Consider the following 12,815-nt stretch of genomic DNA (forward strand, 5'->3'; position numbering starts at 1 on the left):
ACCTCTTCTTTTGGCCTTCAACAGTGGACTGCAGCCAGCACCCACAAGGATGGCCACTACTTAGACCTGGTTTTCACTAAGAACTTCTCTCTCTCCGATTTCTCCATTTCCCCTTTTCCTCTCTCTGACCATCATCTCATCTCATTCTCTATCTCGCTTCTCCCCTTCTCCACCTCCATCTATACTCCGGTTCTGCAGAAACCTGCGCTCTATTCACTTACCTGACTTTGAGTCCACTTTACGCTCCTCCCTCTCCTCTCTCAGCTCTGCTACAGACCCCGACAACCTGGTCAGGAACTACAACTCTGTCTTGTCCTCCTCTCTTGATCTACATACCCCACTTTCTCTCTGCCGCACTCGCCCTTCTAACCCTAGACCCTGGCTAAATTCCCACACACGCATGCTGCGTTCCTCCACTCGTTCCTCTGGACGCCTCTGGAGGAAGTCTCACACTCTCGCAGACTTCATTCACTACAAATTTATGCTATCCTGTTTCAACTCTGCCCTCTCGCAAGCTAAACAAGCCTACTTTTCTGCACTAATCAACATGCACAAGTCTAACCCACGCCGACTGTTCTCTGTCTTTGATACTCTACTCAAACCACCCTCATCTGCCTCTCCTTCCTCCATGTCCGCTCAGGACTTTGCTGACTATTTTAAGGAAAAGGTGGAATCCATACATCAGAACATCCCCTATGTTTCTTCTTCCCAGCCTACACCTCTTCCTAACTCTCCTCCTGCCTTCCTTGACTCTTTTTCCACTGTCTCAGAGGAGGATGTGTCGCTGTTGATCGCCACTTCTCCCTCTACCACTTGCCCTCTTGACCCCATTCCCTCCCATCTCCTAAAACCTCTTGCTCCTACTATAATCCCTACGCTCACACACATTTTTAACTCCTCACTCTGCTCTGGAACTTTTCCATCCTCCTTCAAACATGCAACAGTCACACCATTACTCAAAAACAGCAAGCTTGACCCTACCTGTCTTTCTAACTATCGACCTGTCTCCCTCCTGCCTTTTGCCTCTAAACTCCTTGAACGTCTTGTATTCTCTCGCTTGCTCCATTTTCTCAACACCTATTCTCTCCTAGACCCTCTACAATCTGGCTTCCGCACTGCTCACTCCACGGAAACAGCCCTCACTAAAATAACTGATGACCTCCATGCTGCCAAAGACAGAGGTCATTACACTCTGCTCATATTACTTGACCTCTCTGCAGCATTTGACACCGTGGACCACCCTCTTCTCCTTCACATTCTCCATACTCTTGGTATTCAGAACAAAGCTCTATCCTGGATCTCATCCTACCTCTCCCATCGTACTTTCAGTGTCTCTTCTGCTAACACCTCCTCCTCCTCTATTGATCTCTCTGTGGGGGTACCCCAGGGCTCTGTCCTGGGACCTCTTCTCTTTTCTCTGTACACACTCTCTCTAGGTGACCTAATAACATCTTTTGGGTTTAAATATCACCTCTATGCTGACGACACACAAATATACTTTTCAACACCTGACCTTACACCTGCTATACAGACCAAAGTTTCTGAATGTCTCTCTGCTATATCATCCTGGATGGCCCTCCGTCGCCTTAAACTCAACATGGCTAAAACAGAGCTCTTCATACTTCCTCCCAAACCTGGCCCTACTACCTCCTTCCACATTGCTGTTGGAACTACGATCATCCACCCAGTAGCCCAAGCACGCTGCCTAGGGGTCACACTCGACTCCTCTCTCACATTCGCCCCTCACATTCAAAACATTTCTAAAACTTGTCGCTTTTTCCTCCGCAATATAACAAAGATACTCCCTTTCCTCTGTTGCTCGACTGCTAAAACTCTGACTCAGGCCCTCATTCTCTCCCGTCTTGATTACTGTAACCTCCTGCATCCGGCCTTCCTGCCTCTCACCTGTCTCCCCTACAATCTATCCTAAATGCTGCTGCCAGAATCACTCTACTCTTTCCTAGATCTGTCTCAGCATCTCCCCTCCTGAAATCCCTCTCCTGGCTTCCAATCAAATCCCGCATCTCACACTCCATTCTTCTCCTCACTTTTAAAGCTTTACACTCTTCTGCCCCTCCTTACATCTCAGCCCTAATTTCTCGCTATGCACCACCCCGACTCTTGTGTTCTGCTCAAGGATGTCTTCTTTCTACCCCCTTTTTATCTAAAGCCCTCTCCCGCCTTAAACCTTTTTCACTGACTGCCCCACACCTCTGGAATGCCCTTCCCCTCAGTACCCGACTAGCACCCTCTCTATCCACCTTTAAGACCCACCTTAAGACACACTTGCATAAAGAAGCATATGAATAGCACTGTGGATATTCTGAACACGATACATAAATCTTGGCCCCCTGCAGACGCACTTACCAGAACTCCCTCCTCCTGTCTCTGTACGTTCTCCCTACCTACCAATTAGATTGTAAGCTCCTCGGGGCAGGGACTCCTCTTCCTTAATGTTCCGTTTGTCTAAAGCACTTATTCCCATGATCTGTTATTTATATTATCTGTTATTTTTATTCGATTACCACATGTATTACTACTGTGAAGCGCTATGTACATTAATGGCGCTATATAAATAAAGACATACATTACAATACAATACAATATATTTTTTTATAGGACAATGATACTGTAAATGTTTCATATAGTAAAATAAAAGATGGGAATTTACAGAGTATTTATTAAACTCTGATATTGCCAATGAAAAAAAAATCAAAAACATAATGCAATTTGATGTGATAACAATCTGACATTTGCTCCACATCTCCTAAATATGCATACAATTCCTGTCCCTTCTCTTTGTTTCCCTGTGTGTCAAAAACACTACTTGCTACAGTATGACACAGTACATACTGTAGAAACATTACATTTGATGGCTGGTAAGAACCACTTGGCCCACCTACAGTAGTCTGCCCATGTTCCTATCTGCTGGAAATAGACACTCTCTGTTGAGAGGTTTTCCCATGAATCCACCACTCCAGTTTGCAAACTGTTTCACTTTTTTTTCTTCTTAAATTTAATTTCACTGAGAATGTTTCCCAATTTTGCCAGAATATAGAAACAACATCAGTAGAAGGGCCACATGACCTTTATGATTTATCATCCAAATATAATGTAATATACCTTACAAAATGGATTAACTTTCAAATCTAACATCTTTCTGGGAGATGTTTCACTTGAATAGGCTATTTACACTCTAACAAAAAAAAGAAGTGTTGACTGATTAAAATCTAAAAAGATGTAACTTCCTATTTCCTAAGAAATCTGATATCTTCCGCAACCAGAAGGACATAGAACGGAAATTGGTATTTAATACTAGTTCTCATAACACAGCAGATTCAAATTATAGCAATGAGAAGATCGGGACACTTGCTATACTCTTTCTAATTCAGAATTTGTCAGAAAGGTAGGCGTTTTATACTTTTTATACATGTATTTATGGGGACTAAAAATATTAACGCTTACAGGTGCAGCTGTAATTAAGGAATTTCTAACAGCATGGTTTAGTACACTGAACCCTGTAATACTGAGGAAGGTTACATATTGTTCCCCCGAGACAAAAAATACAATGGAGGCCAGAAATAACAGGGCTGGGCCGTCCATGAGGTGAACCTAGCGGCCGCCTAGGGCGCAAAGGTTCCAGGGGCACATTCATAATAATAATAATTTTTTCCTCTTATTAATTTTTATTTATTCATCTTTTTTTTTTACATTTTTCTTTTTTTTGTCCGGTATTTTGGCGCCTATTTTTATTTTGCGTCACGCTGGGGTACTGTCGCACCCCCTGCAGCCCCGATAGTTATGCCACTGTTTATTTTATTTTTGGGGTGCAAATTTTAAGTTTCGCCTAGGGCGCATGAAACCCTTGCGCCGGCCCTGGAGGCCATTGTACTCTTGACGCACTGTAACAATATTTTTATGTAGCTAAAATAGATTGGACTGTGGTTCCAAAGAGCCACAATACATTTTTATGGGACTACGTGGAATAATAATAAATGGTTATGGGGTTACTGATTTAATGCAGTAATAATAAATACTGTACTGTACATGGTTATGCTATTTTTTTAAAAGGTTAATATTCACTGGGTTTAGGGCTCTGCCAATTAATATTTTTACAGTTTTAATTTTCTTTATTTTACTACAGTATAAACTCAACTGCATTGTCTCTATTTTTTACACTTAGTTTTTTTTTTTACGTTTGAAGTGGTATATATATTTTTTCATTCCTATACGTTTTTTCTTAAAAGGTGCAATCCCATTTACAGATGTAGCAAGACTTATTGTTTCTCCACCATGTTTAAATTCTCCTGCGTCACGTGCCTGGGACATTTAAACAATGCAAAGAGATACCGGCACCCCATTCCAGGGCCTGTAACTCGGGAAGCAGGGGGTCCAAGGGGCTGAAATGAATGCGGTTCAGCTCCGGAGACCCCCTGCTTCAATACTGTTTTATTAAAATAAAATAAATGCCGCGCGATCGCCTGTTAGAGGCGCGCAGGGAGAGTGACTGATTCTGTCTCACTCTTACTGCTTGTCTCTTACAGACAGGTGCAGCGGGATTCCCATTCTAAAGCAGGGACCCCCGCTGTGTTTATCCGATGAGCCATTACCCCCTACTATGCACTGCACCGCGTGGATGGTCAGATCTTTGCACAATGTGCACCAGCACATGCTCTGTGGCAACTGGTCACAAGATCACAAGATGCTACATCTGTAAATCACATTTTGGTAATTATAATTAAAGAAAGAGTCAGTCAATGGGAGTTTCCATGTGGTAGTGCACTGCAGTCACTACCACACTTTAATGGATAACCACCTTTAAGTTATTTTGTTTATATTCTTGAATGTTTGACTGCATTCTATTTTTATGTGTAGCTTAGCCCACTGGTTCATTAGATTTTTAGTCTTGCTGCTATTCAATTGTTTCTGTTCTCTCACAAACCTATAGCAAAACAGACACATTTTTAAAGCCGTAGCAAAAACTTTGCAAACAGTCAAGAGAAGGCATAAAAAAAAAAAAAAAAACATCCTTGTAACAAATAGTACCCCTAAAGATACATACTGTATACACAACTGTAAAATGATTATAAGCCTAATGCATAATTGTTAATGTATGTACTGTATGTATGTATACACAGTGTATATATATATATATAATTAACACAAGTATAAAATCTTTATTAAAAAACCCCCCACATAATTGTGGAATTTCATTAAATTCATGACGTTATGCGTGGCATGTTTTGCAGCCAAACAATTTAAGACAACTTTCCTAACTACAATGTGATCATCATCTATCATCAACTTAATGTTCTAATTAACCGACAAATACACTTTACACACTGTTCACTGGCTAATCAGGAGATACACTTAACATTACATTTGCTTTGATGTAGTTACAGTACTGTAAAGTCTGCTCTTTCATCCCTGTACATTACTTACATAAAAAAACTAATATAAATCCCCTTTAATGTGTCATTTTTAATAACTTATTCTAATCGTAACAACTTATTTTTTTTATATTTCTTCTCTAGCTTTGCAATGGAAATTTTAAACAGGACTTTTCTTTTTGCCTTTTTACTTATATGTAAGTATGCATTTATGAAACTACACTTTGTTGTATAATATTAACTGGTAAGTGTTATCTTTTTCAACAAGACTGACCATATGCGTATGATTATTTTTCCAGACATGCAATAAGATGTAACCATAATAAAGAAAAGCCTAGCACGAGAGTTGATATGGCAAAATGTGAAAATGAACAGCTTAATTAATTATATTAAAGGAATGGCAGTGTGCTAATATAATCTTAGCTTGTTAGGTTCAAGAAACAGTATCCAATAATTCCCAAAATGTTAAAACTCTCTCTGGTATGTTCCCAATGGGACCGCACAAGAGGCTTTTGAAATCTCAGTCATTTGGAGGATGTAAGGCAGATGTGCTAATTTTTGATGAATGTTTCTATTTTTTTTTCCAAACTTAAATTTGATTGGTTTTTACAAATTATAATTAGGATGGGTGGTTGTAACGTGGGGGGAGGGGGGTACAGAGAAGGGAGAGACAGGGTGTGTGGTTTTTTTCATCCATTTAGTCTCCAAACAGGGAGCAGACTGTTCAACATTCAATAGCATTGCTTTAACAGTTTTTACCATTTTACTGACCCTTAACCATCTGTCAAGGGCAGCTGTCAGAAGTTAGGATTGACTTTGTTCCCATTAGGTCACCCATTGGTCCCATATCGTCTGGAATCTATAATATCTGTCCTAGACCAGACTGGAGAGTTTTTCCATAATCATTATATAATTTAGTTTATGTATTACTGCCGTAAGAGTTGGGGCAATGTCCAGAAGTCAGGGAGCGCAGACACCAGGATGAACATATGAGGAGAAAAAACAATAACACAAATGATAGTGCAATCCTGTAGGGTAAAAAAATATTCCAACTGGGAATGGGGACATGCACAGTGGATAGAAACAAAATATAGACAGATAGCCACTGCTATAGTCCTATGGGGTAAGAGGCTGGAATATGATCAGGTATACACATGACACAGTGGTTGAAATCAAGAATGGCCACACAAATGTGGAAAATGATAAAAAAAGGGTTTAGTAAAATGACATCAGGAGGCACACGGATGCAGTGGGAACTTACAATCAAGCCCCAGAAATCAGGCAATGGAAATAGAGCTTAATCTTTGTCCGTTGTGGGAGAGATAACCTGTATGCGTAGTAACTGCTGCAGGGGAGTCAGGCTGCGCCGGCGCTTCCTCCACTGTCAGCCTCCGCAGGACTTCCGGGTTAGATTCTCTCCACCAGTATTCGGCACCACGTGACTGCGTCACACTGTGTGCAAAGCAAGCTGCTATAAAACAGGAACCAGAGACTCAACGCAAGTAGACTTCTGCGTTTCGCTAACAGCTTCCTCAGGAGTCTGTGGTGCCTGTAAGTGGCTGGCCTGCTTGATATACAGAAGCACAGCCAATCGGGAGTCAAGTGTGATGTCATCCTTCCAATCATCTGCCTGCATCATTTCCACCAATGGTGGTATGGATTGCTCGATTCTGCACCTATCATCCTTCAGAGGGGCGGGACTAATGTCCGTGGGCAAAATAAACACTAACAACAATTTTAATGGGTGAAAAAACAGATATGTGTTCCCTTAAACTTTGGGGAACAGGCAGCAATAAAAAGCATTAAAACCTTTAAAGAACTGGCAGGATTCAAATACATTTTAAGGGTTAATTCCCACAGCATAGGCTTAAGTGCCAACTTGAAGGGGAAGTTTAAAACCTATCATGCTCCAAAGGTCAGAGCTTACATACGTCATAATTATGCATACATAATAATAATTTTAATAAAACACATAAGGAACACACTGCATGAAAAAATGGTCATTAAAAGGCTAGAGGAGTTAAAGGCCAGCAACAGTTAAAAGTTAAACATGGGGAAAAAAGTTAAACTAGGGGAAAAAAAGGGGGGTGGCAGTATGGACAAGGGGCGTGGTGACGTAAGAGTTGGGGGTCATTTTGCTTCTAGTGTCTAACAATCACTGCCTTGGCTGCCAATAGGATTTGTATTGTTAAAAGGTCCAAGTTCCTTTCCAAATCCTCCACTGACCTAAGAGTCAACACTATCTCTATGGTCCATGGCAGGGGTGCGCAAACTTACCTACATGCGCCCACCTGTCTCCTCTCCCCTCTGGCTCGGGTCCCTCCTCCTTGTACGGCTCCAGCATCAAATGACGCCGCTGGCCATGTTATGTCACGTTGCAATGGCAACATGACATCACATGACCCCGCATGTCATTTTATGTTAGTTGCCATGGAGACGCGTCGCTGGAACTCCAGGTAAGTGAAAAGCCACAAAGGCCTCATGCGGTCCCCGGCATTTATTTTAATTGCCTTCGGCAAAGCGCGGGGCCTTTGTAACAGCCGTGTTTCCCCCCAGAAAATCTTGCGCCCTCACTTTGCGCACCCCAGGTCCATGGTATATCTATTCCCGTGACTCTGCTGATTAATCTCCGGACCTTACCCCAGAATAAAATGATTTTGGAACATGACCACCAAATATGTTTAAATGTGCCTAATTGGCCATAGTTGTACCAGCATAAGGGTGAAGCTTTTGGGCAAAAGGAGTGTAGATGGGCTGGGGTATAATACCATCTGTGCAATATTTTAAGATTAGTTTTCCATTCTAGGATGTTTTTATTTGTTTGTACACTGGGCTGCAAAAGTAGGATCTGGTATAATGGATATATATATATATATATATATATAGTAGGATCTGGTATAATGGAGTGATTGTCCCTTTGTGGTACTCTCCTGTTAGATACTAATTCTCAAATGTGGTAAGGGGCCTGTTTATATTTTTGAGGGGATGCAATGTCTCAGTTGTAGGAATTGGTGCAGATGTGTGTTTGGGCTTCCATATGCCACTCTTGGTTCAGCGAACGTCTTATCAGCTTTCTGTATATCTTTTAGTTTTGTCAGCCCTTTACTATCCCAGTTCTTAAATATGTTTGATTGGTAAACTGGAGGTAAGTTGGGGTTGGACCTAATCGGTGTCATTGGAGAGGTAATAGACGAGACAGAATTATACTGTATCTGCAATGTTTGACCCATATTTTTAGAAAATGCGCTATGACTGGCTGTTTCCTGGATTGTGTAGTCCTAGAGTCTTTTTTCAGCTACAAAAAGTCACCATATCAGTGCTCTCCACTTCTGACCTTTCTATATCCATGGTTCGGATTTTACTTTCGCTGACCAATATATTAACGAGCTCAGCCTAGCTGCTTCATAGTATTTAACCAGGTCTGGTTGTGCTAGTTCTCCTAGGCTCAGTGGCAGCACCATTATTTGTTTCTTAATTCTAGATTTTCTGCCATTCCATATAAATTTAGTGATTCCCTTCTCCAGGTCGCTAATGTACTTGTATTGGAACTGTTATTGGTAGAACCTGGAACAGATATAGCAGTCTAGGGAGTAAGTTAATTTTAACCAATACTATACTCCCTGACCATGAGATCTGATATCCCTTCCAACTCTTTAGGTCTTTTTTCAGCTTTTTAACGAGTTCAGGGTAAGGTTTTTATGATATACACTCCCAGATATTTTAACCTGTCCCATTTCCATTCTATAGGGAACTCCTTTGTCATATCATTCTCAGCGTCTTGGGATATATGCAAGCGCAGAGCTTCTGGTTTGGCATGATTTATTTAGAAGTTTGGCAAGTTGCCAAATTCTTCAAGTGAGGCAAACAAATTCTGCAGGGATGATTTTGGGCTGGACAAAGACAATAAAACATCAGCAAACACAGATACTTTGTATTCTCTGCCCCAATGGGAACTTCCCTTATCCCAGGATTTAGTCATATTTTGGAGGCCAGTGCTTCAATGCATAGTACAAACAGCAGGAGGGACAACGGACATCCATGCCATGTGCCGTTTGTAATTTTGATTGATGCGGATGAAGTGGCTGATGGGTTAGAGTACAGGGCTTTTATACCATTAATGAATCTTTCATGGAGACCCATCCTGTTCAAAACACAAAACATAAAGGGCCACGCTACCCTGTCAAAAGCTTTTTCCACGCTCAAGCCTAAGATCAGAGTTGGTCTTAGATTTTAATTACTATGGTGTATGATATTGATGAACCTATGGATGTTGTGCGAGGCTTGGCGCTCTGTTGTAAATCCCACCTGGTCAGGGTGGACTAGGGAATTCAGGACTTTATTTAAATGAAAACCACCAAAGGAGAATATACACTCTCTAATATAACAAATAATCAACAGTGTTGGATATATAGTATATATATATTAACCTAAGTACCAATTTGGTACTGGGTGCAGTCTGAGTGCTGAACTGAAATCTATTTTCAAGGTTTAGAGGGAAGGCTGGTGTTAACAGTCAGTCTCTAAAAAAGAAGCACTCTAATGATGCACACCAAGGTTTATTTAAAACTTAACATTTAATATGTCTGCTATTAATACTTTAGAGCACATGTGAACAAATACATTTTTTAGTTTTATTTAATTTTCTTTAAAACATTTGTGAGGAGATAAGTGACGAAACGTAGTGTGCCTTTGGTGTGTCTGATATCAATTTTTTTTTAACACATAACACCAAACTTAATGATGTCTGATATCATAAACTTGTCCAGAGCTGGGTCTATGGCGCTGTTTTACTAGTAACCCACCAGCAAATGAATGAGATGTAATACCCACTATACCACTATGATGAGACCGAGATATGATTTCTAAATATAAACGCTGTGACTGACACAGCACAGCTCTAACATCACTGTATACTTTTACTTCTAATCTAGTGCCTAAGATACAGCATAATTGGTATGTGGGAGTAATGCAATTACTGGTGGGTTGTAGCAATGCTAAAGAATAAGGCTTATTGGCATGTAGATAGATAAGTGGTGTTATTATTAGAGTGTGAGTAGATGTCCTTGCATATGTGTGACACACTGTGTCCTATTGCAAAATTATACCATGCTTTTGTTACAAATACACCCTGCATTTGCTACAGTAAACTGACACAATGTTGTGTGGCAGAAACCAGGGGATGGTAATAAATTCCATATATAGGGCTTCCAGGATACTGAACAGTTTCTATCCTGTTTATGCTGGAAGTGCAGCCTCATAATACATGCACTCCATCCCACAGTTTGGCAAGTGCTGGAACTGAGGGATGAGGGATCCAAACCAGAGTTTGTCTGCTGTCTGATTTCTGTCACCTGTCCTGCTAATTTGAAATCAGGTATTTAAGACTGATTTCCTGGTTCCTCTTCCCTCTCCCCCAAGAGCCTGGAGGCAGGAAGTCTGCTGGAAGCAGAGAGGGGAAAAGTCTCTCCCCAAACAGGTTAAATCATTCAGCTCTTTTTTGTCTAAAGCTGCAAAGTTCCTTATTTTGTTGTTGGAAGTGGAAAAGCCACTTCAACCCTGAGTCAGGGAAAACCTTAGTTAAGTTATTGCTCAGGTGAGCAGGTTTGGATTTTGCTTGTGTTTCTATTGTATGCACTGTGGCAGTCTCAGTGCCTGGGACTGAATAAACCAGGCATAGCCTGTTTAAAGGAACAGCACGTGACGCCTCGTCATTTAACCTACCCTAAAAGACCGTGTCAGACGGCGGAGCCCCGGAGTAAGCCGTTTGTCACAGTTGCTATACACGTAATGCACTATTAAACCAATCTTAGGTAAACACTCTTACACATCATAGTGCCAATAGCACACCAAAACAGCCTTGCTTGCTAAATACTGTGTCCTATTACACTATCATACCATGCCTCTGAGCCAGAGATATGAGCTGAAATAACAGACTTATGCACAGTAACCTACAATGGCTATAATAGCTGGCACAATTGATACAAGCAAGCAATGCACTGCTACAAATCAAATGTAAATCTTGCACACAGCAGTGCTAGTAAAACGCTGATACAACCTTGCTGGAACACACGGCATACAGCTTACAGATCCTCCTCCTGAATTGACGTGATTATTTCAATGAATTGCAAGGGTTTGGGCAAACAGTTTGATGTCCATATTTATTAATGATATAGGCCTGTAACTTGGGCATAGTGAAGGGTCTTTTCCTTCTTTCGGGATTACTATTATCAAGACCTCTAACATTTCACAGACAAACGTTCACCTTTTATTATTCTGTTGAACCATCTAACAAAATACGGTTTTAATATTGAGTCAAATTTTTTATAATATTGATTTGAAAACCTGTCCGTGTCTGGGGCTTTGGATGTTTAAGTTTTTTAATAGTGTCTGAAACCTTCTCTGTCGTTATTGGGGTGCCTAGCATGTTGGCGGATGGGTTGTCAATCTTGGTTAGCTTACTTGTTTCTAGATATTCGTCTATATTTGTACCCAGGTCCAAGTCTTCTTGATCAGACTTGTTCTAATTGTATAGGCTGCTGCAGTAGTTCACAAACTCCCAATTTATTTCTGTTGGATTGTAGGTCAGGGCACCTTGAACTGTCTTAAAACTGTAAATATTTAGGCTAGACAATTTATTTCTTAATTTTGCAGCTAGATATCTGTCCGCATTGTTGACCTTTTCGTAATAAAGTTGGTCAGTCCAACGCATTGCATTTTCCGTGTCTTCTATCAGGATATTTTTAGTTTGATTCTATCTTTATCTATTTTGGATATCATCTGACGGGTTGTGATGAAATGCCTCTTTGTTTTCCTTGAGACTATTGTTTAGCCTATCTATTCTCTTATTATTCTCTTTCTTTCTACAGTATGTGAGTCTATGCTAATAATTTTGCTATGTTGGGTAGCTTTGTGGGCGGCCCACAGTGTATTTTCTGCTACTTGGCCATTGTTGTTTTCAAGACAGTATTCTCGCAGAGCTGCGCTAATAGCCTACTTAGTCTCTGGGATCCCCAGTAGAAGATAATTTATTATCCAAGATGTGTTAGTTGATCTCTGTTTTTTATCCCTCTCACCATTACAATCACTGGGGCGTGATCTGACCATGTGATATTATCTATCTCAGCTTTGATAACATTACTAGCCAGTTCTGTCGATAGAAGTATGTAGTCAATTCGTGTATATTGGTTATGGTGAGCCGAGTATCCTATAGTCATGGCGTTCATCATTCTCCATGCGTCAACCAGACACCTTTCATTTATATTGTTTTTCAGGGCCATAGTGTTTTTTTTTAACTTTGAATGGTGTTCTTTGTTAAGAGTTCTCGTCCTGTCCCTTGTACTGTCCATAATAGTATTTAGGTCCTTATCTATTATTACATGGCCTTTACTATGGTTAATTCTTCTGTACCAACCTTACCAACGATGA

At 40.6% G+C, this 12,815-nt stretch overlaps 1 protein-coding gene across 1 annotated transcript in view; it reads left to right on the plus strand.

Moving 5' to 3' along the window:
* Positions 1 to 5,538: 5,538 nt before the first annotated feature.
* Positions 5,539 to 12,815, plus strand: part of IL1RL1 (interleukin 1 receptor like 1) — a 50,727-nt gene continuing 43,450 nt past the window's right edge. The window contains exon 1 of the mRNA XM_075593373.1: positions 5,539 to 5,587. Coding sequence (XP_075449488.1) covers positions 5,542 to 5,587 — 46 coding nt within the window. The 5' untranslated portion in view covers positions 5,539 to 5,541. The remainder of the gene's footprint in view (positions 5,588 to 12,815) is intronic.

The sequence above is a fragment of the Ascaphus truei genome, chromosome 3, assembly GCF_040206685.1.
Source record: "Ascaphus truei isolate aAscTru1 chromosome 3, aAscTru1.hap1, whole genome shotgun sequence".
NCBI lineage: Eukaryota > Metazoa > Chordata > Amphibia > Anura > Ascaphidae > Ascaphus > Ascaphus truei.